Source organism: Brienomyrus brachyistius, chromosome 3 (assembly GCF_023856365.1).
Source record: "Brienomyrus brachyistius isolate T26 chromosome 3, BBRACH_0.4, whole genome shotgun sequence".
In the NCBI taxonomy this organism is placed as follows: domain Eukaryota; kingdom Metazoa; phylum Chordata; class Actinopteri; order Osteoglossiformes; family Mormyridae; genus Brienomyrus; species Brienomyrus brachyistius.
The window spans coordinates 8,317,811-8,342,890 of NC_064535.1; the positions used below are offsets into that span (position 1 = coordinate 8,317,811).

Consider the following 25,080-nt stretch of genomic DNA (forward strand, 5'->3'; position numbering starts at 1 on the left):
CTTGTGTGTTTGCTGGTATGTTTTGATTAAGTGATTTATGGCCATAGGTGTGTTTAATGCATTGAAACAGGATTGGGGGGGGGGGTGGTTAGGCTAGTTTAGGAAATACTAAGTTAAGGCTGGGTACTATACTGTTGCGTGGGGTCTTGGAGCCTGACTGAGGTCTGTCTCACATTGTAAGCACAGAAAGCCGTTCCCTCCCCCCTCCCGTCGTGGCTTTAATAGAACCTGGGTAGATTTATCCCCCCCCAGCCAGAGGCAGTCAGGACTGCCCAGCGCTCACACCTCAGCGGCTGCACCATCACACATTTGACTTCCTCTGGAATTGCATGGTTTCATTACTCAGTCCCATCAGTGTGGACGTCCCCCCCCACTCCACCCCCAGTAGAGTTATGTATTGTGGGAATGTGGGTCAAACCTCTGGAGGACTCAGGAAGCACTGTGTCACGGTAATGGAGAGGCATCCTAATTGGTCCTATCGGGCTCCACCTAGGGGTGGGGGGGAGTGTGTCCTGCAAGCAGAAACATGATGACGTGATACAGCAGGTATATATGAGAGAATGGGCTTAAACCCCCTTTCCTTCTGGATAACTTCTCTTCACTATAGTCGCCTATAGTTCCTCCGCTGCGGGAATAATGTGTACGTACTGCCAAAATATTTGCTGCAGTACTCATTAATGTGCACTAGATGGCACTGCCTGTTTTGTGGATGAAGAATACCAATCCCAGATATTGTTCTGTTAGGGCACTTTCAGCGGTTTTGGAAATTCCATTGTTCACTTTATATAACTTCACAACATGCTTTTTCATATGGGAACTGTCACAGGAAACTATAGCGCATGTCCATCCAGGGCTAGATATATCACTCACCCCTGGTTCGGGGGGGGGGGGCTGCTATCCATGACAGTTTAGCAGGTTTTGCAGAACATGCTGTCGGAATTTTTCACAAAGCGTTTCAAGATGGAGGGTGGCACAGTAGCTGATCGCTCAGCATTGTAGCCTCACATCTGGGGCTCGATTCCCTCTCCCAGCCCTGCGTGTGGGGGTTGCTTGCTCTCCGTTTGTGTCGGTTCCCTCTTACAGTCCAAACATGTGATGTTAGATGAATTAGTATCGCTAAATTGCCCATAATGTGTGATTCTGTGTGAGTACATACCTTACGGTGGGCTGGCATCCAGTGCAGGACAGGCACGGGGGGGGGGCAGGGGGTGCTTGAGTGCCCAAATAATTGAATCACCCCCAACATTTGAGGTTCTAAGTGCCCCTTTTCGATGACGGATGATCATGCAAAGTTTTCCCCCTGGACCAACAAAATTTACCCTAAGTCACACCCCCCAATTCAAGCATCTGCCCCTCGAAAAGTCTGCAAACAGTACAATCTAGCAGTGTTCTTCACTTGATGCCCTCTGAGACCCACCATAATAAACTGAACTGAAAAATTAAATTAATACAAAAAGCTGGGTCCCACACATTTTAGGCTTCTGAGTAGCACAGACCACTAGAAGTCAGTCCAATGGGTTGATTGTTGGGGTTTAGTATGATCATACTGACAGAGAAGCTAAGGTCTTCCAAGAAGCTATGTGGAAGGCTACACCTCTGGGCACTGCTGAAGAGAAGCCATCGGCCTCAGACCCAAACAACAGAAGTTTCCCACTATAGCCTGGGATCCGCATCCTGTTCTGGGCTGCAGGGTGGACAGACGCAGCTACGCTCCGCCCAGTGGTGACTTGCAGATACGACGTGCATGAAATCGGGTCTTCTCGCTACCGGAGGCTCTTTTGCACGTCTGGTTCGTATCCATTATTGATGAAGCACTTTTATTCAGAGCTGTCGTCACGGGGCCACCCAGCAAAGAGCTTTTCTGAAAGCTTTGGAGGGAACAAAGAGAGCGGCATCAGACTGCAGTGAGCGCTGAGGGGGAGTCGGGAATCTGTAGGTGTGCCTCTGTTCCAGCGCATGGGCTGCAGTGAAACCATTTATGTGTAAACGCCAAGCTGTAGGACTCTGGGAATAGGACTGTTTGTGTTTGCGCCTCTCTGGATTCACACTAACACTCTGCGGTGACGTTAAATTCAACTGCCTCTGGTTACCCTCAAATATTTTTGTTGTTTTCGATCTTCCGCACAGTGTGTGTGTCTGTGTGTTTCCACTCATCTGTCCAGTTCCCAAAGTGTCAGGATTGTCTTTTTCCAGTCATGCTATTGACCTCATGCCCTAAGTAGCCTTTCTGAAATATTACAGAAGTCCCCTGTGTGTTAAATCTTTGACTGACCAATCATGAATAATATATGATCTATTCTCGAGGAGATTTTGTGGCTTTCACGTTTCATATTTATGTTATAAAGATCTCTTCTGTGGTCATTAATGATTAAGCAGAAATTTACGAGGCTTTCAACACATGCATGGATGGACCAAATGACCATCTTTGTTTCTTCTGGGGAGGAGAGGATCGGATTGGTTGTACCTTGACTGACCTGTTGGGGAATATGACCCATTGGTCTGGAAGTACAGCAGGTCCGGACATAGGCAAGGCTCTGGCCTTTGTGACCTCATTAAATACACATGGATACATATTGTTACAGCGGGTGTCGCTGGACAAACAGGCACCAACCCAGACACATATAAATACACACACATGCACACATGCAGATATTTCGGGTCTGGCTGCACAAAAAAACAAATGTATATGTGAGCAACAGCAGCCATGGAAGAAACTAAATCCTTTGGGCTCACGCACATGCACGGGATCTCGAACACGGTGTGGAGATGTCAGCGCTTGTGAGACCAATGCCTGCCTGAGCCTGGCAGAGGCTGATAACCTGTGCTGGCCTGCCTGCCAACACCCGGCACCCTCTGCCACATTGTCCCGCCAAACCCTGCCACCAACTGCCAGGTTCCTTTAAATCACGGGGATGTGCATGACAGCTGCGAAGGCACATTAACGGCAAGAGGCGGATATATCCCGCTTTATCGGTCCCCGACGCTCCCAGCTGCCAGTGCTTTCTCAGTGAGCCGAGAGCGCTAACTGCTAATGGCTATCTGTCACCCAGCTCTTATCTGTCTGAAAAGCAGGCCTGCTGCAAATGCGCTTGCTGCAGCAGGTCAGCGAGCCGGGGGGGAAGCCCACCCATCCGGATCTCGTCTCCTTCTTGCTGGTCCTTTTTTTTTTAATCATTTGTCAGAATAACTGCAGATGTGCCGCTGCTCAAGTGAAATCATCAGCGGTCCCTGCTTCAGGGCTAAATGACCCGAATGCTGTGCAGCAGTGCAGCACTTGTCCTGTAGGGGGCACTGTGGATTATTATGTCAGATTTGCCAGGGTCAGCCTTGCTAACTGTCACATTTGGTGTGACGCTCACGCTCTCAGACTTTCACGCTCACACAAGAATTCTTAAGGCAAATCTATATTATTCCATTATAAATCTAAACTTAGCCACGTGAAAAGCATTCCAAATCATAAGGCAAGGTAATGAAGTTGTTACAATGCATCATGCTGTAACAATGCCACATTATGTAATAACTCATAATAATAAAAACAATAATGATGATTATGATAATAATACGGTTATGTCACAATATAAATTACACAGTAGTCTATAAATATGTAACATTTTGTTGAGTTATTACATAATGCGCTGTCCTAGAGGTGGGGCAGTATGACATAAGAAGCAAATGGGGGGGGGGGGGGGGGGGGGCGAAGGTGGGGGTATCTTGAATGACACAGTCAGAAATGAGAGGAAAACTGCAACCAGACCAGTAGAGAGAGACACAGTCAGACTGAGTGAGAAATGGGAAGAGCTGTTCTGTAAGGCTTGATGGAGAAATTTAGAGTCCTTTACTTCTCTATGTAACTTTGCTGATCCTGTGTTGTGACTTCCTCCTGAAACAGGGATAAAGGAAGAGGGAAGCTAACCCCAAAGCAAGGGCCACACCGGGGGCCTGTATCACAAAGTGAGATTTGTTAGTTAGCTGGATAACTTCTCAGAGTTAATGCACCCAGTTTAAATGGACTTTATCTTTGCTCACTCGCATTTAACTCAGACTCCCTGAAAGTTGCCTTCCCAACCCAAAAATCCAGGTTTGTGATCCAGGCTGGCCTGTGGAGATCAGCTAGCAACGCTAATGACGTTGCAGTTACGTCAGATCATCACGGTGGGGTGTCATCACCCCTGCATCAGATCAAAGTCACCAAAGTTGAAAAAGTTGCACTGGAGACTCTTGTGTCCATGAGTGATGCAACCTCTCACACGTTTGTTAAAAATGGTAAAATCCAATCGCCAGACACATCACTCATTCTGAATAACTTCCTGTTTCTAACGTTGTAGGTTTATAACTTTTTGAGTCACACTTGGCCTAATCCTCTTTCATGCAATTAGTAGCAGAAGTGAAAGTGTTGCACGGTACTGTTGTGGTTATGTTTAAGACATCAGAGTAGGTGCTTCGTGGACTACGCAGAATCACTCAGACAGATAGTCTCCAGTCATTATCTGATTATCATGGGTGAGGAACACAGACAACTGGGCCAACTTTTCTTGAAGTATTTTTCTCCTAATACATTACGAGCTTAGAAACTGAGGTATATACATACCATCCCAGTCTTCTGTCAAACCAAAGAAATAGCATATCGTGTGGGTTTTTGACTTTGCGCGTGGTTGATTGCGGGTATTGAACATAGCATAGCTGTGCGTGTGGTCGTGAAAACACTGCCGTAACCTTCAATGGAAAATATTTCTGTGGCACAGCAGTAAAATCAGCTTTCTGAAGGGCTTTACCTCCGGTGGAATGTGCCACTATGGAGCTGTGGAATGAGGGCCCATGGCAGGTTAGAGATGCGAAATGTGAAGATCAGGGCAGCTGAAGATGTGGAGGAAAAGGGAAAGTTAGTCCACATTCCAGTCGCGTATAAAACAGACGTATAGTTTGGCCTGCTTATATATCATCGAATATTTCAATTTTGCATTAAATTTATTTTTTTTTGCTTGCAGATGTCAGAGGGGACAATCAGTCTGCGCTTACGATAAAAGAACATCCAACGGAATTACCGAAGCATGTAAAGATGCTCTTCATCGTACTGCTTCATTGACTTGCTGCCTGAAAATGTTCTTTTTCCTTAAGCCTCACCAGGAATTGGCTCCATGCTATTCCTCCCTAAATGTCAACTACAAGAATGTGAGGAATTGGGGTTAGGCTGCATGGCGTGGTCAGTCCTGTCGAGAAAATGCTGATGGAGGCCAGAGGAACATCTGCTTCTTACTGAGGGGTGTAGAATCCTCTTCCTTCTGTTAGGATACAGAATTGTAGGCTGGTCTTCCTGTTCATGACAGATTCCCTTCAAAGGGTCTCTCTCCCGAAAGCTGCCGATCCCTCTGTTTTGGTCTCAGACAGATTGTGGGTGGGTGGGGGTGGTGGTGGTGAGGGGGGGGGGGGGGACTAACATGTGGTCCAGACAAACAGACCAAACTAGGTCAGGGGTAGAAGCTATGCATTTGTTTGAGCCCACTATTCAACCCCCCTGCCCTCCACAGACTCCTAAAAAGCTTCAACGAGGCCACAGTGACTGACAGCTCCGGTCCCAGCTGGAGACATTATCGGGGCTCACATGCATCCACCCCCCCCCCCCCCCAACTCCACCCCCCAGCTCAGCAGCAGGTTAGCAGCTTAAAGCCAAGTGGCTGAAAAGTGAAAAAATGAATGTAATTTAACAGGCTCAGAGGAATTAGGCCACTACTTGTATTTATGAGGCTTCTTCCCAAGTCTTTTAATAAAAGATGATGCACTTTAGTGAGCGTATATATATATATATACATACACATATATACACACATATATATAGTTCTGTGTATAAACAAACGCCATCTCTAGGCATTGCTACCCAGCAACATCTGAGTTATAGAACAAAGACGCATATAAGACAGGCTGTGTCTTGTTCTACAGTTTTCCACTCAGCAGGAAGTACTTTACAAATGGGTCACGCTGCAGATTGAGGCTCAGCATATGCGGACACACACAAACACCCACACAGGGGAAGAGGTTCAGAATTCTGCAGAAGGCATTAAGTCTTTGTGTTGATGTGCCGCACAACAGCAATCCACCTCGTGGTGTTTGTCCTGCAAGTTCGGGCCCTTAATCGCAGCAGTCTGGAGGAGGCAGTGTCGCATAATGCTCTGCGCAGGGGGATGCAAGGTATGCAAGTTGCTCTGGATGAAAGCACATGTCAAGCAAACTCTGTAAATAATGCAGTACAGTAACTGCGCTCCAGAGTTATGCAAGACATCAGAGAAAACCAAAAGCGGAGCAGCTAGCTTTTGCAAGCAACCCCGAGCCAGAATATGGCACGACACTCTGGACCAGAGCAGCTTTCTGAGGCTGCAACGGTGCCCCGGGGTTTGTTGCATAACCTGTCTTCCCACCAAAGTAAGTGCAAGTTTGCTGAGGGTAGCACTATGGTGTCTAGCACAGGTGCAGTTAAGTGGGTCGTCTGTTAAGACGCATGTTTGTCCCGTCGCCACGGCCACCAGGGATACCAGAATTCCGTGGGATGTTCCAGCCAAAAGGGGGGAGGATCCCAGCACGGCTGCAGGTAGCAGTTCCCGCGGTAGGTAATGTTACGCTGAATGTATGAGGTTAGCCCAGTGTGAGCAGACAGCCCGGCCCAGTGGGAGAAGCTCAGACCTAGTAGAACGCAGAGCATAGCCCAGCTAAGATCCCAGCTGGTTAGGAGAAATTTCATGGACCAAGGAATCAGTGCAGACTCTGCGGTCCATGCCTGGGTGGCCCTAATTAAGACTGCAGAGAGGAACCATCATAAAAAATAGATACATACAATTTTATGCAAACCGATAAAACATATCTGAGTTTCTTAAAAGCAAACAGACACGCGTATATAACTTCACACCCCTGCCCCACCTCCCCTTGTTCAGATGTGTTCCGTGGTCCATGGCAAATCTCACGTTTCAGATTTCGATTCACATTTCGTTTTAGTTCCCCTTCGGCACGGAATGAATCTTGCAAAACCTGCACCTGATCGTCTTTTTGCCGAAGGGCAAAGAATGCCCTATTTTATTCCTCTCCTTGTTGCTTTGATGGAGAAGACAAGGTGGGGGGGGGGGGGGAGGAGTACAGGGTGTCCCGCGCCGGTCGGCTCCAGTGCAGAACAGCGTCCCTGCATAGCATTATCTTGCATCTCAGCCCCGCTGCCCTCGCCAGGCCCACTGGCTATGGAAAAACAATTTAGCCTCTCATAATTGGTTCAGTCTTTCGTTTAGCTTGTGATCCAGTTAAACGCTGACTGTTGGGAATCTTCAGATTTTCTAGCTTTGTGCAGGAATGGGCCAGAGTGTACAGAGGCCTATAAAAACTTTAGGAGACTCAAAAATCCTGTAAGAAAGGGGGTCTCTTTATTACCCCTGTACGATTCTCAGCAAGTCTGGGCCATAACCTCGAGAACATACACAGTGCATTATACACATATTTCATGCTCAGGGCTGGGGTAGGTGGGGGGAGGGTGGTCCTGCTTTTGTTGCATATGCATTGTGACACTTAAAAGTAGCACATGATGTGGTGACAGTGGTTTACTGCACACAGGGCACTGGCAGACATTCTGTTGCTGAGTAATTTTTACCGCTTCCTGTTTGACCATCAGGACTCTCCCACTGTGGGACAGAAAACCAAACCAAACCAGAGGTCACAGAACTTTTGTTCATATTTATGTGCAAAAACATCTCTAAAACTTGGTTGTTGTGATTCAGGCTTCTGGGTGAGAAATAGCCCACTTTGCATTGTCCTGTTTATATTGTCTTTCCATAAGTTCAGTGATGCTTCTCAGCCACTCACAGCCTGGAATCCCTGCTTCACACGGGTTAAAGGCTATTAAAAACCTAAGAGCTTAACTTTTCCATTCTTGCTAAAAATTTTCCCGTGCTATTTTTAAAGATACATGGGTCACAAGTCAGTCAAGCAAAATGTAGAGCATATAATTTGATCATCTTAAGACACCGCGAGTGAGCTGTGAATGGCGGCAAGTGGGTTATGATCTACCCTAAGTCAACAGCTGTAGTCAGTGGCCAATGAGCCGTAGCCGATGAGCCGTGTGGTGCGGTCAGTGGCCAATGAGCTGTGGCCAGTGAACTGTGAGTTACAGTCAGTGACCAATCGGCTGAAGCCAATGATGCGCGAGCCGTAGTCAGTGAGCAGTTGAGCCGTTAGGCCGTGGTTGCACACGGACCCAAGTGATGGGTACGAACCACGAGATGAAAACCTAAACTAGAGTCAGATACACAGGGGAGGAGGGGAAGACTGCAGGTGAGTAGCTGCAGCCACGTACGAACAGTGGGCATAGTCAGTGCATGCGTGCACTATCCATGTGTCATATGCAGTAAAATTATTAGATTTCTCTGAAATTAGTGACTTTATCCCGCCCCCCCCAATACGTTTTCTTTTTTAACGAGGTTAGAGCCCCTTAAATAGTGTTTCTTAATCTTTGTCCTGCGTTATCCCTTTGTGTTGAGTGGATTCAAAGCTATTAATCGCCGTGGTTTTATCTACAAACGCCGCTGGCCGATTTAGCCAGAAGGGGGCAGTAACGGACGTATATATCTGCGTTGCTTTCGGCTGTCTGTCTTGCACCCCTCCCCAGCTTCTCTTTCTCCTTATTTTTACTGGTGTGCAAGAACATGCTATCTCAGCATCAACCCTCTGCGCCGTGTCGGTGTGAGGACGCGCCGCTCTGCCTATTCATCCGGCTTTCAGCTCTCTCTTAAACACGTAAAGCGGACAGAAATCTGCGTCCTGCCAGAAGCCGCGTAGCGGACGCATCCATGGAGCGCCTCTCCTTCCGCCTACGGCACTCACTTTGCACGGCATTACGGTTTAAAATAATATAAGAAGACACATTACGCCGAGAAGGCAAATCGAAAGCAACGGTATTTTTTTTGTTGGTAACTTTACTCAATCTTCACACATTCCTCAGCCAATTATCAGTCTTATTCTTCCCTTTATTTCAATTTTCCTGCGGAAACAGGGAGGGGGGATCTCCATGGAAAAGGTAATCGCTTACTGGAAACCTCTCATTATTGGACCCCAGATCTGGCCCCATCAAGAGATGCTCACCCAAAAGAAGATTAAAGCGAGAAGGAAAAGGCGAAAGGAGTTGTTTTGGGGGCAGATGAGCTTCATAGGCTTGTCCCTCCTGTGCCTGTCGGCTCTGTCTTCTCTGGCTGGACATTCAGGTGAGCTTTTTGTGTCGATCGGAAATTACCGTGGCCCCATTCCGGGACTGCTGTCTGTTAGGGATATAACATGTTTTTTCATTCTTTTTACCCATTTTGAACTTGTTTGAGTTAAGGAAATGACCCCTTGCACTTGCATATGCCGCATATTGCATATGACTTATTAGATTTAATTAATAATAAGACCCGAGTCTCGGTGCGATGGGGCTGCTGCTGTAGCACGCTGTCAAACACAAGGACGGTTCTCGCAGCCTTCACCCAGTTGCTTTTAAAATCAGATTTACAACGAAACAATGCCGTCCTTTTAGTCATTGCTAATGGATGAGTTCTTTTTGAAGTGCGTTTGCTTTAAAGAGGCGTCAGTTTGTCGTAAATACATCACAAAGCGGTCTCTGGCTCTGTCCACATGTGCGCGTTTGCTGAACTTGGCCGCTTTGAATGGCGCTGGGAACCATCTGCGCCCCATTATCTCCTGCTACGCTAAGGGTGTCTCTCTTTCCAGAGCACGGTGTACGACGTCGCTTTCCCTTCACCCCATTAAGCCCTTTGAGATGTGAAGTGTGAAAGATCGAATTGCATGGCGCGTGAAAACAGCGTCTTTTTTTAAACATCGATTAGAAACCGTTTGGGTCAAGTGAGATGCTTAAGGAAGATCCGATCCTAGTGTAGATGCGACAGACTGGCAAAAGGGCCATTAAATAATGACAAGGGCTTCGACGTTTTTACAATAACACAGGGGGATTGGCGTTTGTCTCTTTGTAAAGAATTCTGACAATTTAAGTCGTCTTGGCTCTGTTCTTGGGCTTTTTTATATTGGTTTTGTTTTATACTTTTGTTTATGTTGTACCCTATTTATTACCGAATCAGTATTAGTTGTAACAATCTGAAACGATGTATTTTTTGCCGTAATAAACACAATGTTTACAGTTTATATAATCGGATAGTCTGTTTTACGTTGTGTTATTGTTTGATTTTCGGACTTGTAAAATTGTTGTCAAATTGCTGCGATGTTGCTTTGAAAGAAGAGGTAATAAAAACAGCGTTTTACGTTTAAGGTTAAGTTTATTTATTGTCTTTGTGAAAATATTATTGCTGTAAGGTTTTGGTTAGAGATTTATGCTTCATACATCCGTTGATTGATTTCTGGGGGTATGTTCTCGTCTTAAGTGATATGATGTTACATTTAATGATCTAAATTTAGCAAAATAGACGAAAACAAAAAAAATCTATTTAATTCTTGAACAAATTAAGCTCAAATTGTAATTGAAATAAGCTAAACATATATGGTACTGCTTAATTTTAATGTGATTTGTGTTTTTGAAAGCTCAGAAATTTATAGTAGTATATAGTCTGATCAAAATGTCTGTCAGAATTCCCTATGATCCCGGGCCACAGATAATTTTTATAGTTGCCCCCAGTGCTCTAACATCAACACAGGGCAAAGGTTATTGTTGCCCTCAGTGCTCTAACAACAACACAGGGCAAAGGTTGTAGTTGCCCCCAGTGCCCTAACACCAACACAGGGCAAAGGTTATAGTTACTCCCAGTGCTCTAACACCAAGACAGGGCAAAGGTTGTAGTTGCCCCCAGTGCTCTAACACCAACACAGGGCAAAGGTGGGAAGGCCTGTCACCACAGATTAAGCGGCCGTCGGGCAACAGGGAAGCTTCATGCCATCACCATCAATTACATGATTTCTCAGGTGTCCAAGCACATGAAATCTGTGCCCTTTGCTGGACCGCTGACCTTCCTTTGTATGCTGTATAAGGCCTTGTATTGTAAATAACATGGTACCTTCCATTTAACAGCAATCATATGTGATATTATTTGCTTCCAGCATGCTGATCTATGCTTCTGAAATGGCAAAGATTATCCATGTGTGATGTAAGGCTTATCTGTTATTTCTCTTCATTAAATTCATGGGGGGGGGCATGACAGAAATGACAAATTGGCCTCAGAATTGTTCTTGTTTGTTGTGGTAACTGCTTCTGTTTCCTGATCAGCGCTTCATTCACGCTGCTGCCCCTTTCTGTTTGCACAAATACAGCAGCCTACCTGAAGTGCTATCAATTGCACGGCCCACTTTCCCCTCCCTGCCGCATGCACCGGACCCCCAGGCTGAGCAAATGCCGCGAATGACGCAATTCTGAATTTGAACGCTCTACAGTTCCCCATGATTGACTGAAACCCCCCCACTTGTGTGTGACAGCACATTTGCCCCTGACCATCCCCCAACCATTGGTGTGTATGGAGGGGGGGGGGGGGGGGGCAGCCTGTCTCTGAACCAAGGTGAAACGCACTTTTCCGAAATGTGACACCTCCCGATAAGAGCTGGAATAATGAGGGGATGAGGTGCCACCCCCCCCTCCCCACCCCCCGGTACCCAGACAGCCCCATCCCTCAGGCCGCCTCAGCCAAAGGAGAGCTGATGCTTGGGTCCTGTCTCTTTGGAATACCATGATGTGTCTGGATGCCAGTTTGACGCCCTGCCCAATATCCAATGGAGTGTGTGTGTCACGGTTGGTTTGTGAGCTTGGTCTGTGTTGTCTATCTTGTCGGGGGGGGTCTGCATTGCGAAGGCCGCGTTCTCGTTCTGATGCAGCCGTACGCTGGCGGTCCGTCATTACAAAAAATTTTGTTTCATTTAAGCACTGGCTGCATGGTGTCTTTTTTTTAAACATCATCTTGACTGTATTCTTCTTCCTACTGCTCATTCGATATGGGGTCGCGGGGGGGGGGGGGGGGTGGGAGGGCAGCACAGGAGGCTAGTCTGCTGCTGGGCATGTGCTTTAACATGCGGTAGCCTGCTGAGGGCAGTTCGGACCCTCATGGGACGCGGAGGACACTTAAACACAAAGGCAGGATTAACACCCCCAGCCCTGGATTTACGAAGCCGCACTGTCACTAGCTGGGTCGCCATGCTGCCCTTCTGACCTTTACTGAGTATTTTATTTTGGTCAGACTCTTCGGCGAAGTGGTTCGCTTATCTCCTGGTGCCTTAGCACCGCAGTGGCGGTAAGTACGGCGTCGCATCGTGCATGATTGAGCTTGAATCGCCGTAGTAACAGGAGACGGGTCCGAGCACCGTCATCCTCCGCTGCCAGGGAACGTCAGCCAGAATTCTCTCTGATAAGTCCTTTCGCCGAACACCGGCTTTGACAGATGGCAGCCTCATCTCGGTGACGATAAAAGTACATGAGCTGAAAGAGGAGCGTTTTGTGGAAAATGACGCCCCTCCCATGTGTTTGTGTAATAAGTCCAGGGGATATGCGCTGATGTCCACCAGGCGCCAGAGGTGTGTTGCATTCAGTAACCGCTTCCCAGTGTACTGCCCGTCGGGATGAGTGTGTCGTCATGGAAAAGGGCTTAGATTACGTTTCTGAGGCCGGCATTTTGAAAAAATGGGGGGACTGCAGAAATTATAGAATATAAATTAAAGGTTGTGCTCTTGGGGTGGCAAAGTAGGTATCTGTATCACCTTCCTCCTCCAAGGTTGTGGGTTTGAATCCCGCCTCCCCCCTATATGTGTGTGGAGTTTGCATGTTCTGTCTGTTTTGTATGGGTTCCCTCCAGTTACTCCTATTTCCTCCCACAGTTCAAAGAGCTCCTATTAGCTTAATTGGTATCTCTGAATCCCCCCCCCCCCAGTGTGTGAGCATGTTTGCCCTGTGATGGATTTGGCTGGGGTAAGCCTCCTCAGCCCTGTGCAGGATAAGGGGGTCTAAGATGGATGAAATATCTGGGTTTTTGATACATTTAGTACTTCGTAGGGCTGCATGATATCTCATGGTGATTCTATGACGCATGCGCAATTATCACCAGACGACGGGTGTAAACATTTTGTCCTGACTTCAGACGTTTACTTACACCCTAAATTCGTTAAGCAGATTAGCGGTGCGCCTAAAATATTAATGAGGCATATTATGATGCCCAGAAGTTAGTAATGTGTATGAAGTCGGCATATCCTTGTGTGTGATAACGTGTGGGACTTTAAGCTGCAAAAAAATACCGGCAGACTACCGACGTCCTTTTAACTAGTTTAACGGCGATATCCCTTCTTTTAAAAGATGTTGTGGCTGTTGAGCTGTCTCTCTTCGCCGCCGCGAGTGCGTATCTTGACCATGATTTACCAAAGCAATAGCACGTAGCGTGCACCGCTATCCGAATACAAGAAAGGATATGCCAGATTTATACAAATCTCAAGCTTCTTATTAATATTTTAGGCATACAACTAATCTTGCCATATTGTAGGCGTAAGTAAACATCTTTATAGTATCAAAAAGCCGGCATCTGGACAAATGCCATCACCTAAAGCCCTGGTGATTATTGCTCATGTTCTGTATAAATGCAATTATATCGCGATGTGATATCAGTGTAATATCGGGCAGCATTAGCATGTGTGGACCTATTGTGCTGCATTGTGTGGAGAGTAACACGACGTTCTGTTTAGTCTTGCTGTCTTCCTCTTTTCTGTTCTGAAAGATACTAATCTGGCAGGAGCAATGAACCCTCATCCTGAATTGCATGCTATTGGCTATCGCACTATCCCCCCATCCACTTAAGTTTTAATAATGAGAGCGGGATCTAAGACCGCTGACTAATGTAGATGTTAATGTGGATGTCTTCAGCAGTCCTGGGGGACACTAGGCCAATAGCAGTCTCATTCAGAGCTGTCGTGGCCAATCAGGGATCAGCGGCATTTTCACCTCCAGTCAGTATTCTGGTCTCACTTATCAGAGCCAATCAAGGGGTTACGGGTGGTGTCTGATCCAATCACTGTGCTGCTGTAACTCTCTGTATTCTTTTGCTTCAACATGTCTGGTCATATAAGTACACTGTCCAATGCTTAGGGGAACCAATTCGTAGTTCTGATACCTTGCTGGAGCTCTGCTGTCGATCGGAATGATGGTACTCCAATGGTGCTCATTTGCTCTCAATTACCATTTTGATTACAGATGTTTACAGTAACAAGCCCACAATGACGCCACATCACTTTTGTCACATCACATTATCACTTTTGATTTCACTAGATTAAATCTGTATGAATGTGTAAAAGTTCGTTTTTTGTTTGAATTTTAATTTCATTTGATGAGTATTTTTAACTCTAGTATTGTCCAGGTTTTGATTTATAAAAAAAAATGCACTACTCTTTTACAAGTTAATCATCCTATAAAAATAATTGTCATTTACCAGTTTTTATTGTTAAAATATTTTAGAATGGTATCAGTTACACTAGTCCATAAAATATTTGATTGGTATTGGGAGTGAATTGATAATGGCTTTTTGATATGGGCTTTTCTTGGGGGACCGGCTGCTCACGTGCACCTGGTGGTTTACTGTCGTGGCCTCATTATGGTGGGGGCCCTCGGGAACCCGCCACCCTTCTCCTGCCCCCCCCCGTCCACTGTCACACCTGGACTTCTAATGAAGATAAATGGTGCGATTAGGGTTGACAGGCTGGGTGGATGCTGGTTCTAAAAATAGTGACAGTATGGGGTCACGATCAGGTGGATGGGGGGGTCCATTCAGCCCCCCCAGATCACACGCTGAATTCCTCTCATTGAAGACAGCAGGTAGTTCTGTGCTTGTAATCATTTGCCAAGCTAGACCTGCTCACAACGCGTGCCAGGCTGACGCCTACATTCTCCGTGAAGACGCTTCGATAGCATTATAGCCTGCTAGCCCACTCTCCTCACTGTTTCTTGGCTGCAGTATTACTGCAGAATTGGTCTCGTAAATATTTTGTAAAAATGTTTTGTATATTTTCATGTTGTTGAAATATCATCGATAAGGTGAGTCATATTTCGATTATTTCATTCCATTCATTCCTCCCCTTGGCCTTTATTTAGACTCTGACGGCAGCACTGTAGGTTGTGGGTTTGAGTCTCTTCCCTGGTTCAATGTGTATGGAGTTCGTGTTCCTCCAGGCAGACAGGTTTCTACCTGCAGTTGCCTGCCTGGTGTGTGTGTGAGTGACCTGTGCTGAAGGGCACCCCCCTGCCTTGTGCCCCCCTGCTGGAGGGCATCCCTTCCCTTGTACCCTGTGCTTCCCGGGTGGGGTTCCAAGCTCACTGTAACATTACATTGCATAAGCAGTTGTAGAAATCCACGGATTTGGTCCCAGTGCCTGTGATCAGCAGGTTGCGGGTGTGAGTCCCATCCTCCGAAGAATAGTAACATTGCTTTTGGGGCCTTGAGCAAAGCCCTTAACACCCCCCCCCCCCCCCCCCCCCCCAAAATGCTCCAGGGGCGTTATAGACAGCTGAGAGTAAAGTCATATATGTGTGTATCTGTAATGTACTAGTGCTAATGGCAAATAAAGAATCTTTTAATTTCTTTCAAAAGATATGGATGTATATGCTCCATTAGTAGCATGCATGTTGCTTTTGTGTTTAGTGGGAAAATTCTGGGAGGTTCAATGTTTAAGTGAGATTTTACTGTTGTGACACCCAAAGTTGTGTGATGACTTTGTGGGCCCTGCTTAGGTGGGGGCGGCCTCTTCTCAGGCATGGGGGGACACGAAGGAGTCTTGTTTAGAGTGGACCCATAGGAGGGGCACGTCATGATGGGATTTGGGATCAAACGCAGAACTGTGCGGATCAGAGAAGCTGCCTCCCACTTGGTTTAACATTCGCCATGCGTAAGTGGCGGCAGCCCTGCACATTTAAATGCGCCCGCTTCAGCCCCCAGCCCGGCCTTTGGTTTGCCCTTCTGACAAAAGATGAATCTCAAAATGGGAGGAATCTTTGCAAAAATGTCACTGCACCGCATTCCCAGACATTTGTGTTATTCGCCTCAGCGTCGACATATTGACTTTTTCCTTTTTTCCTGTTACACAGCTCATAATGAAGTGAGGAAAAAAGGTGTTTTTTATGATACCTAAAAAATTGCACCTGAGAGTTTTGTGGTGGATTTTGGGTGACTTTAGTTTAACGATCTGAATTTATCCATCTATCCGAAGTCTGCAGTATTCCAGTATAGGGTATAGCCTATTGTAAGCAGCATGGGGAACACCCACAGTGCTGGATCGCTGTGGAGGACTTGTTGGTAACCATCACATCATCAGGAGAACATGCAAATTTTATAGAGCAACTTTCTAGCCCTTAGGCATTAGTGCTGCCCACTGTACCACCAATCGGAGAATAATGAGTCAGATTTTGAGTACATTCAGATATCTTCCAAATACCTAATAGCAGTTTTAAAATGTCATATGGGTGTTGTATACATGTGATGTCATTTCCTGTCTTTGTATCTACATGATGTCATTTCCTGTTGTGTTGTATACACGTGATGTCATTTCCTGCAGAGATGACAGTGATCATGACTCTGATGTGTGACACAAACATGAGAAGCTGCTGCGGGAGTGAGCTCTGTAGCGTAACGTTTCACCTCAAGTGAGCTGAGGCTTTTTTCTCCAGGTGGTGAGAGTGTTGCGGGCAGGCAGGGCTTCTCAAAACCAAACCTACTAGGTTCACTGAAGAATAATGGGAGGTGTTAGAACCAGTATCTCTCAAATGGGCAAATCCTCAGGAATCCAGGTGAATGTTGACAGTTGTAGGAGTTGTGAAGTTATAGATTTCAAATCAATTCACCAAAGATACAAAAACTTGGAAATAGATGACAGGCATGTTTGTTTTGAAGAATACGTCACAAAATGTACGTAGTAAATCCCGTTTCTGAACGGTATGTCATTACCGCTTGCTCTGCTTTCAGCAATTACATCACATCACCATAGTAACACATTTCCCAGAGTTCATTCTGGTTCACTGAATGGGTAATGTCATTAATTGAAGGGTACAAAGATGTCTGCCTGCAGAACCGCCCGCAACCGAGGGGAAGTTGTTAGACGGTACCGGACATGTACTCTCGAAAGAGGAAGTGTTGAAACCACAGGGGTCCATGTCAGCGCCTTCAAGCCAGACTCCTCCCAGCCCCTCCCCCCGCCATTCCACAGGAATAGTTCACTCCGCTGAGAAAAATGGTGGCCTGATGATGGTGAAAGGATGTGGCAGTTAGAGGTGTACATGAGCGTCCTAATTGTGGCTGGTCTTTATAATGTGCAGTGTAGTAGATATCAAAGCCAGGATACATGCTGAATCTGTGTATTTTGCTGTCTAACTGCGTCATCAGGTTGCCTGATACCTGAAGGTAATAATCAAAGGTCTTCAGCAAGATGTTCTGAAGAAAGTTAGACAGCAAAATGCAAAATTTGATCCATTTTTATGGGCGGCCCTGGCCGTGTGGGGGGCAGAGGCGGGGGTAAGGGACTCGCTTAAATAAAAAACAACAACATTATAATTAACAAAAATCAAGAGAATAAAATCAAGTGAAGTTCCCCTTCATTTTTTTATCTTCTTATGATCACCTCAATAATCACACGATTATCGAAAATCCTGAGGTCTTCACAAGCCGATGTAGTGCTTTCCAGCTGATATGGGATTCGATCTGCTGCGCTTCTGAGCGCCGTTAATGGCTTCCGTGTTTGCCGAAAACCCGCAGGATTCTCCGTGTCCGGTGCCGTCAGCGCTGACAGCCGTGCCAGCTGGGGCAGTCGCCGGCTGCTGCAGATGCCAAAGAGGAACGAGACGGTGCACAAGCTCGAGAAGAACTGCACGGAACCAGGTAGAGCACCGTGCCGTGATCACGCCCCTAACCTGAAGCGTCCGGTGAAATGTTCCCTTTCAGGGGTTTCTGACTGATCGTAATTCACACCCTGAAACACACAGGCTGGTTTCGTGTGCTTCTCCGGGGGGAATCAGGCATTACTGTGCAGTTTGTCTTCACCACTTACCACAGCGCTGTACAAAAATCTTGGGTCGGGCAAAGAAAATGCTGTTTAATTGATCTTCATGCAGGTGAAATGCTGTGATACTGAAGTGCTACAGTCTCCACACCATCCGCACCAGCCAAAATATTTTTTGAATCGTATGACTAATCATCATGCCGTTTACTTTTTAAAAACTAATTAATTAAGTGGGCTGGTGGTGGTTTATCTAGCCATCTAACAAGATGTCACTGACTTTCAGGAGAATGGAAGAAATTCTTGTTAGCTGTTACTCTCAAGCAAAATGTGGGAGCGCTGTGATGTCATCAGCATCCTCTGCAGAGCTGTGATGTCATCAGCATCCTCTGCAGAGCTGTGATGTCATCAGCATCCTCTGCAGAGCTGTGATGTCATCAGCATCCTCTGCAGAGCTCATTGGTTTGTGGCGCGAGGGCTGTGGCCAGCCAGTGTTTCTCTGGCGGACGTTACCCTGCCGTTAGCGTGCCGGTGCCTGTGTTAGTGTGTTAGTGTCCTGCTCTGTTCACTTGCTAACCTTCCTCTTTCTCCCAGGCCTTTAGCCTTCAGCGTTCCAGAGCTGTCAAACTGCACTGGGCCCAAGTACAAGTGCTCTATTTTCAATCCTCATTCATGCTAAGTAGCTTATATTTAGGAACAGGCTTTTAATTGCTTATTTCCGCTTAATTATTCTATCCTCACTAAAATCATGTAATTATCTTAATAGGAATAGGGTTTGTTTTATAGGGGAACTTTGAGTGACTATGAATCTCTCTGGCTTTCTCTCTCCTTTTTGTTCCACATTTGAGGGCTGGATGCTCCTCACTGCTACCAGTCTGACTCTGTTGTGTTGCACTAGAGAGCAGACGCCCTGTTTAAAGAGTTGGGTAGCTGTATGTTAAACCTACCGTCCTGTAGGGGGAGCACTTCATTTTGTCTGTCTTCTGTGCAGGTGATGCAATGACTGGGGCGAAGGCTTGTCCAAAAGCATTTTGCTAAGTGAAGAAACCCATTCAGTGACACATGTTTCGTAACTAAAGAGAAGTGTGGGGGTATTTACAATCAGTTCTTCAAGGTGGTTGTTGTTATGAATGTTTGTGCAGCCAGAGGATATGGGATAAAGGGATTGTCAGGAGCTCCCCCTGTTGGTCTCTGAGGAGAACGGCATCCAGAGGTATTGGGGCTGACACGAGAACCCACAGGCTGGATGCAGGGGCGATTAAGGATTTGTTTAAAGGAGGGAGGCTGGGATAACCTTATTAGCCAATGATATGATTTGAATTGGTGAGTGATGGGGAAGGAGCACTTCAAGAGCAAGTCAGCTTTCAGCTGGGACCAGTACCCCTGTGGGTTTCCCCCCTGCCTGGATTGTGTTTACTGTGTTTACTGGTGAGGGGCGGGGGATTATTCTGTCTCCATGCAAGGAGCCTACATCCTGCTCTTTAACAGAAGGAGATTTGTAATGGATGAAATGGTGGCCGCATGAATGAATTATCTTGGTGCCCCTGCGATTTCCATGGTCCTGCACCCCTGCGGTTCACGGCTGCCAGTTTCCGTGTAGCGTTTCCTTATTAGCCCACAGCACATTGCTAAAAATTCCCCAGAAACAAAATAATAATAATAACAATAATAATATTAATAATATTAATAATAAGCAGAAGGCCCTGTCTCATTGTTTGCCGTTAATTAGGTCATGGAAAAATTGTTCTCAGTTACACCTGGACTCTGTGAACCAGCACATCAGATGAGACGCTAGAGTGAGGCGTGTATTTCAGTTTAAAATCATCTATCGGGGACTTGGTGTCTGCTAAAAGTGACGAAAGTTCATCGGCTAAATGGGTCTGCCCTCTCAAAATGTATTAACCTGACCTGGAGGTGAATTCAATCTACATGAAGACCCCCCCCCTTCCCGAACAAACCCCTTGGGTCCTCCGCAAGAGCTGCCCATTCCCGAGGACAGCGTTCTAAAATACCTCGGCAGCAAATTATAATTGATCGTCGTTAATTACCGGTGTCAGAGGGAAAAAAAAGGGCGGTAATGAGAGGAGACATCTATGCTAACTTTTATTTCTGGACATGGGCTAATAAGGAAACGCTACGTGGAAAGTGACAGCCGTGAACCGCAGGGGTGCAGGAGCACAGAAATCGCAGGGGCACCAAGATAATTCATTCATGCGGCCACCATTTCATCCATTTCATCCACGTCTGCCACAAAACCACGTCCCGCTGTGGGTAATTAGCGAGCTGGATGCTTAATTGCCGAGGATGTGGGGAAACAGTGGATCTATATGACTATAGCAGATCTGTATGTCTGTAACAGATCTATATGTCTATGGCAGATCTATGTTCACCTCCTCCCCGATCAATCCCGGGGGGAACAGGGAGTCTGCTGGGGACTTCGACACTCGGCTGGGTGCCCCCCCCCCTCAAGCACCCCCTGTTCCTTTCGCTTGGGACTGCCTCTTCTTTCCTTCCTTAAGAACACATCCCTGTTCGCCTGCGGGTGGCTGTTGTCGCTCTTACTTCATCCGCTTCGTCGTTTATTGGGATTCGCCGCCTGCCCGGAACTGAGGGGAACGTCACGTTACCGACCTCAGAACAGACAGCTGCTGATTTGCATAATTAATTGAAGCCGGCTAAAAATAGCTCGCCCTGGTGCTACTGAGTGCTTTTTATTTGTTGGGTAAATCCGTTTATGGGTGACTGGAGCTAATTGCAAGTGAACGTCTCTTTTACTCCTCGGTGTGTGTGTGTGTGTGTGTCGGGGGGGGGGGGGGGCGCGTTTCAAATCACTGCCCGTTTTCTTCGACGGGAAGCTGGGACGATCGAAGCCACGGGCAGGGAGTCCGCCTGATGTGTGGCGTCACCATGACAACCAGGCGCCTTTTAAGTTGAACCCGAAAAACAGATTGGGAACATTCCCAATTCCTGTCTGCAGTCCTGGGGTGGTCGCTTCTGTCCGGCCAGGAGAACATGGGCAGAAGTATATTAGGCTCATTTGTCTGCTCCCTCTGGGGCCGCCGCTAATTTTACGTGTCTCCCATGATGCTCCTGGACTGTCGGTTGGCTCTGGCGGGTTTCTGTCCATTGTGTCCCATAAGAGACCCGGGATATGCAGAGCAGGTGTGTGCCGTGTGTCTCCAGAGTCTTGCCAGTGTGTGCTGGCTTGTCGAGTTATCGGCTGCTGTCCTGCCCCCTCACCTTGGCTGCCCCCCTCCCCAGGGGTGCTTGTTGCCCCAGCAACCAGGCCAAGTATGATGTCATCACGAGTGCCATAATCTCAAGCATAGGTAGCAGACGGAGTGTGGGGTTATGTAACGACTAGGGCAAAGGCGAGGGGGGTGGAGGGGGAGGGGGGCGATATAGTTACTGTGGCGAGCAAGACCATAATAAAAACTGCAAATCCAGCCAGCGCAAAAATTTATTAAGGGCTGATATCCGTTTGCTGGACAATGCAATGTAGTGAGCTACCAGAGGGTGGCCAGTCTCCATGGGGGGAGCCAGGGGCAGAGGTGACGGCGAATCCCCTCCCCCCAGCGTCCACGAGACACACCACTGGTTTGTCGTTCAAAGCTAGTGAGAATTTGAACGACAGACCTGCGGTGTGTCTCGTGCACGCCAGGGGGGAGGGGATTCGTTGTGCACCTACTGGTAGCTCACTACTTCCTGATTAGGCCAGTGTGTGACTCATGCATATTGTTCCTGGTTGTGGGGGGGGTTCCCTTTAGGCCACCAGCCGAAGAACAGTGCGCTTTGTGGGAGTGCTGTTGGCTGTTGCTAAGCACCCCACCCCCCTCCCTCCTCCCCGCCCCCCAGCATTCTGTGCTGCTTCATCTGGTTGCTGAACTGTTCTCAGCCCTATGTACCATGCAGCCTTTTTTAAAGGTTTTGTGGCCGTCTAGACCCTCCGGTCCGCTGTTCTACATTCTATGACATTGTGTTGTTTTTTTTTTTAGATTGCGTCACTCGCCATGAGTGTTGAAAGCGTTCATCACTTTGCATAACTGTATTTTCTTCTATTCCATCCATTTTCCATAAGCACTTTTCCAGGAAAGGGTTTGCGGGGAGCTTGGAGCATGTCCCGGGAAGCAAGGGATACTCCGGACAGCATTCCAGTCACACCACACACACACACACACACACACACACACACACAAAAACGGATAACTCACCTGATTACCTTACACATTTTGGACTGTGAGTGAGACCCCCACATGAACATGTGAAAAGCTCACAGACACATCCCTGGCGGTGTGAGGCTGTGGTTCTAACATTGTATTGACATGTGGTATTTTAAAGGTAAGATTATCTTTACATTGTTATTACTCTGTATTCGTTACAGCATACACTATTCATAAGCCTTAAAACTATACATTACATTATTTCCTGTTGCATCACACTTCCTCGTTACTTTGTTATTGGTGGACAAAACCTGGACTCCCAGTGTGACCTGAGCCTGGCTTCTCTTGCTCATCAGTCCGTCTGTGTAGCATTTTTGGGGGTGTGGGTTTATGGCTTAGCGACATGCCCGTGATTGGAAGGTTGCCGGTTCAAGTCCCGGGGCCCACAGACTGATGCCACGTAACCCTGCTCTGTGACCCCCAGACATACTCTCATCTGTCTGCGGGTCTTACTCTGATTGGTTCGGATGCAGCAGCAGTGCCATTACTGCATTATGGAAGAATCGGCGGGCAGTTTGTGCTCTGATGGACTTCCTCTGTGAGTCCGGATGTTCGAGTCTTGGCCCTTGGGAGCACAATGCTACACTCGGGCCAAACTCGACCCCACAAAGAGCACGACTCCGGAGGTCCAGACGGCTTTTGGCTTTTCTGCCCACGTCCTGGTCCTCCGGTGTCTTAATTAAATGGCAGCATTTCCATGTAACCTTTCTCCAGGTCCCCCAGCTGAGCGGCACTGTTGCCCGCCCCCCTCACCCCATCACGATGCTGACCTGGTCCCCGCGATGCATCATTTATGATGCGCTCTCACACAGTGACGGCGCTCAAAACAGCCACATTTCCAGGAATGTCACTGCTGTGTTGAAATTGCTGTGCCCAGGTATGGGGGGGTGGGGGGTGAGGTGGGGGGCGTCAACTCGGGATGTTTGTATAGCACCCCCCACACCTGCTTTTTGGGGCGTTTCATAACAGCTTAGTAAGCACTCCATCTCTAACATGATATATGGATATCATCTCATTTCCGCTTGAATTCAGTAGCTGGGTTGCACAGGTTACTGTGGATACTACTGTGGTTAAATATCAAATGCTGAAACTAGTGGAGCAGATGTGTAAGTAAACGTTCAAGATTGATAGGAAGGACTGTGCATTATATTAAACAGTGTTTCTCAACCCAGTCCACATTTTTGCTCCCTCCCAGCTCCTAGTGCACCTGAACCAAACAATCAAGCAAAGAAGAACACCGTGTACCTGCTGCAGGTGCACTGGGAGCTGGGAGGGAGGGAAAACGTGGACTGTCTGGGGGTCCCCGAGGACTTGGCTGAGAAACACTGAAATGAATTGTGATTGTAGCTGGAGAAATAGCAGGAGGTAATGCGGCATTTGGCAGCTCCAGCGGGATTCTCTCAGAAACATGAGTCCTGAGTAAATAACTAAACGAAACTCCAACATTCCTCACATGCTCTCCTGTACTTTTTATACACTTATAAACCACCCATGTAAATACCAAGCAAATTGTGTGTTACCACTCTACCGTAAGCGTGTGAGCCATTCGCATCTGCAGACAAAGTTCTTGGCCAATAATCCTGATGCTAAGTTGCAGCGTTTGTTATTTCACGTCGCCTCTTGCGGGAAACCTTATGAACAGTTTAATGAATGAGAGGAACCGCAAGCCTTTTAAGGTTAAAAGATTAGCACGCAGGTCCAGCCGCTGGAGGATCTTTTCGTGTTTGTTGTTGGTGAATCATTCTGGTGCAGCAGCTTGTCCTGGTAGTGAGACAAATGCATCGATCTGCACTCTGTACCGAGCACTGGGAGTCTAACAGCTGGCTAGGCCGTTTGTGGCGATTTTATTAAGAACAAGCCGTGGACGTGTCCGCTTAGTGGGACAAAGCGCTGGGGTAGTGCAGTCACGAGGCTCGGAATTACGTAAGACTGAGTCTGTTAAACTGCCGCTGAGGACGGGCACCTCCACTGGGACCCTCTGCCTTCTGCTGTGAGAGCTTCAGCTCTGGTCTTACTGGCAAGGATTTGATATTCAGGAACTGGACGGAAAACTCAATAGCATCTGATGTTCTTAGTCCAGCCTGTAGCTAAGTGTTTATTTGCATGGGTGCGTGTCAGTCTAACACGTATTAGTTTCTGCCATTACAGCTCGTTGGTTGATTTACACATCTCATAATTTGCCCAATGTGCATTAACTCAATTTACTGCATTGCAATGCCAGTACGGCCCAGCTGGGTTCGTGCCTTGCTATGTTGGTTAAAGCCACACATGACACTGGGAGTCCTGGTTCTTTGTTGAACTTAGGAAAAGTTCCTCTGTCCTTCTGAACAGTTTGTCCTGTTGTCTTGACGACAGAAACAGGTGTAAGTGCACCAATTTAAGTTCAACTGAAAATAAAAGCGACCTGCCGATTTGCTTTGTTTGAAATAGGTAATGATTTTGAAAGCCGTTTGGAGTCCGGACTGATGAGATTGAGCGAGCATCTTGTGCGGCCAACAATCCAAAACCCGGATTTGCTGTTAACCCTGTGAGTTTGGACCCGGAGAAAGGAATGAGGAACAATGCTGACCTTTGCCTTCATGCTGCCTGGATGTTCCTTTAGCAGAACACGTCTTCATAACGGGGTTTAGGGTGTCATCCGGGGCGCTTTCGGACACATTATGTGACACGGCGCCCGTTGTGAAAATTAAATTTGCATTCAGCCATTGCTCCGTTATTTCCACTTGGCGGAAGGAGATTGTGCATCAGTACATCAGTGCATGTTCCATAACCACTTATGCACAACAGGGAGCATAAAAGCCTGAAGCATTCCCCACATAGTATAATGCACAAAGTAGGAGACATCCTGGAATGGATGCCAGTCCATCACTGGCACACACTTGCAGTAGCCAAT

General features: G+C 47.1%; 1 protein-coding gene across 3 annotated transcripts in view; it reads left to right on the forward strand.

Moving 5' to 3' along the window:
* The first annotated feature begins 8,201 nt into the window (after positions 1 to 8,201).
* Positions 8,202 to 25,080, forward strand: part of LOC125739228 (sodium/potassium/calcium exchanger 3-like) — a 31,610-nt gene continuing 14,731 nt past the window's right edge. The window contains exons 1-3 of one of the 3 annotated variants that reach the window (XM_049009110.1): positions 8,202 to 8,301; positions 9,083 to 9,227; positions 17,727 to 17,849. In XM_049009110.1, coding sequence (XP_048865067.1) covers positions 9,101 to 9,227; positions 17,727 to 17,849 — 250 coding nt within the window. In that variant the 5' untranslated portion in view covers positions 8,202 to 8,301; positions 9,083 to 9,100. Of the gene's footprint in view, positions 8,302 to 8,591; positions 8,922 to 9,019; positions 9,228 to 17,726; positions 17,850 to 25,080 lie in introns of those variants that run through there. The other 2 variants (XM_049009107.1, XM_049009108.1) reach the window with 2 other exon arrangements.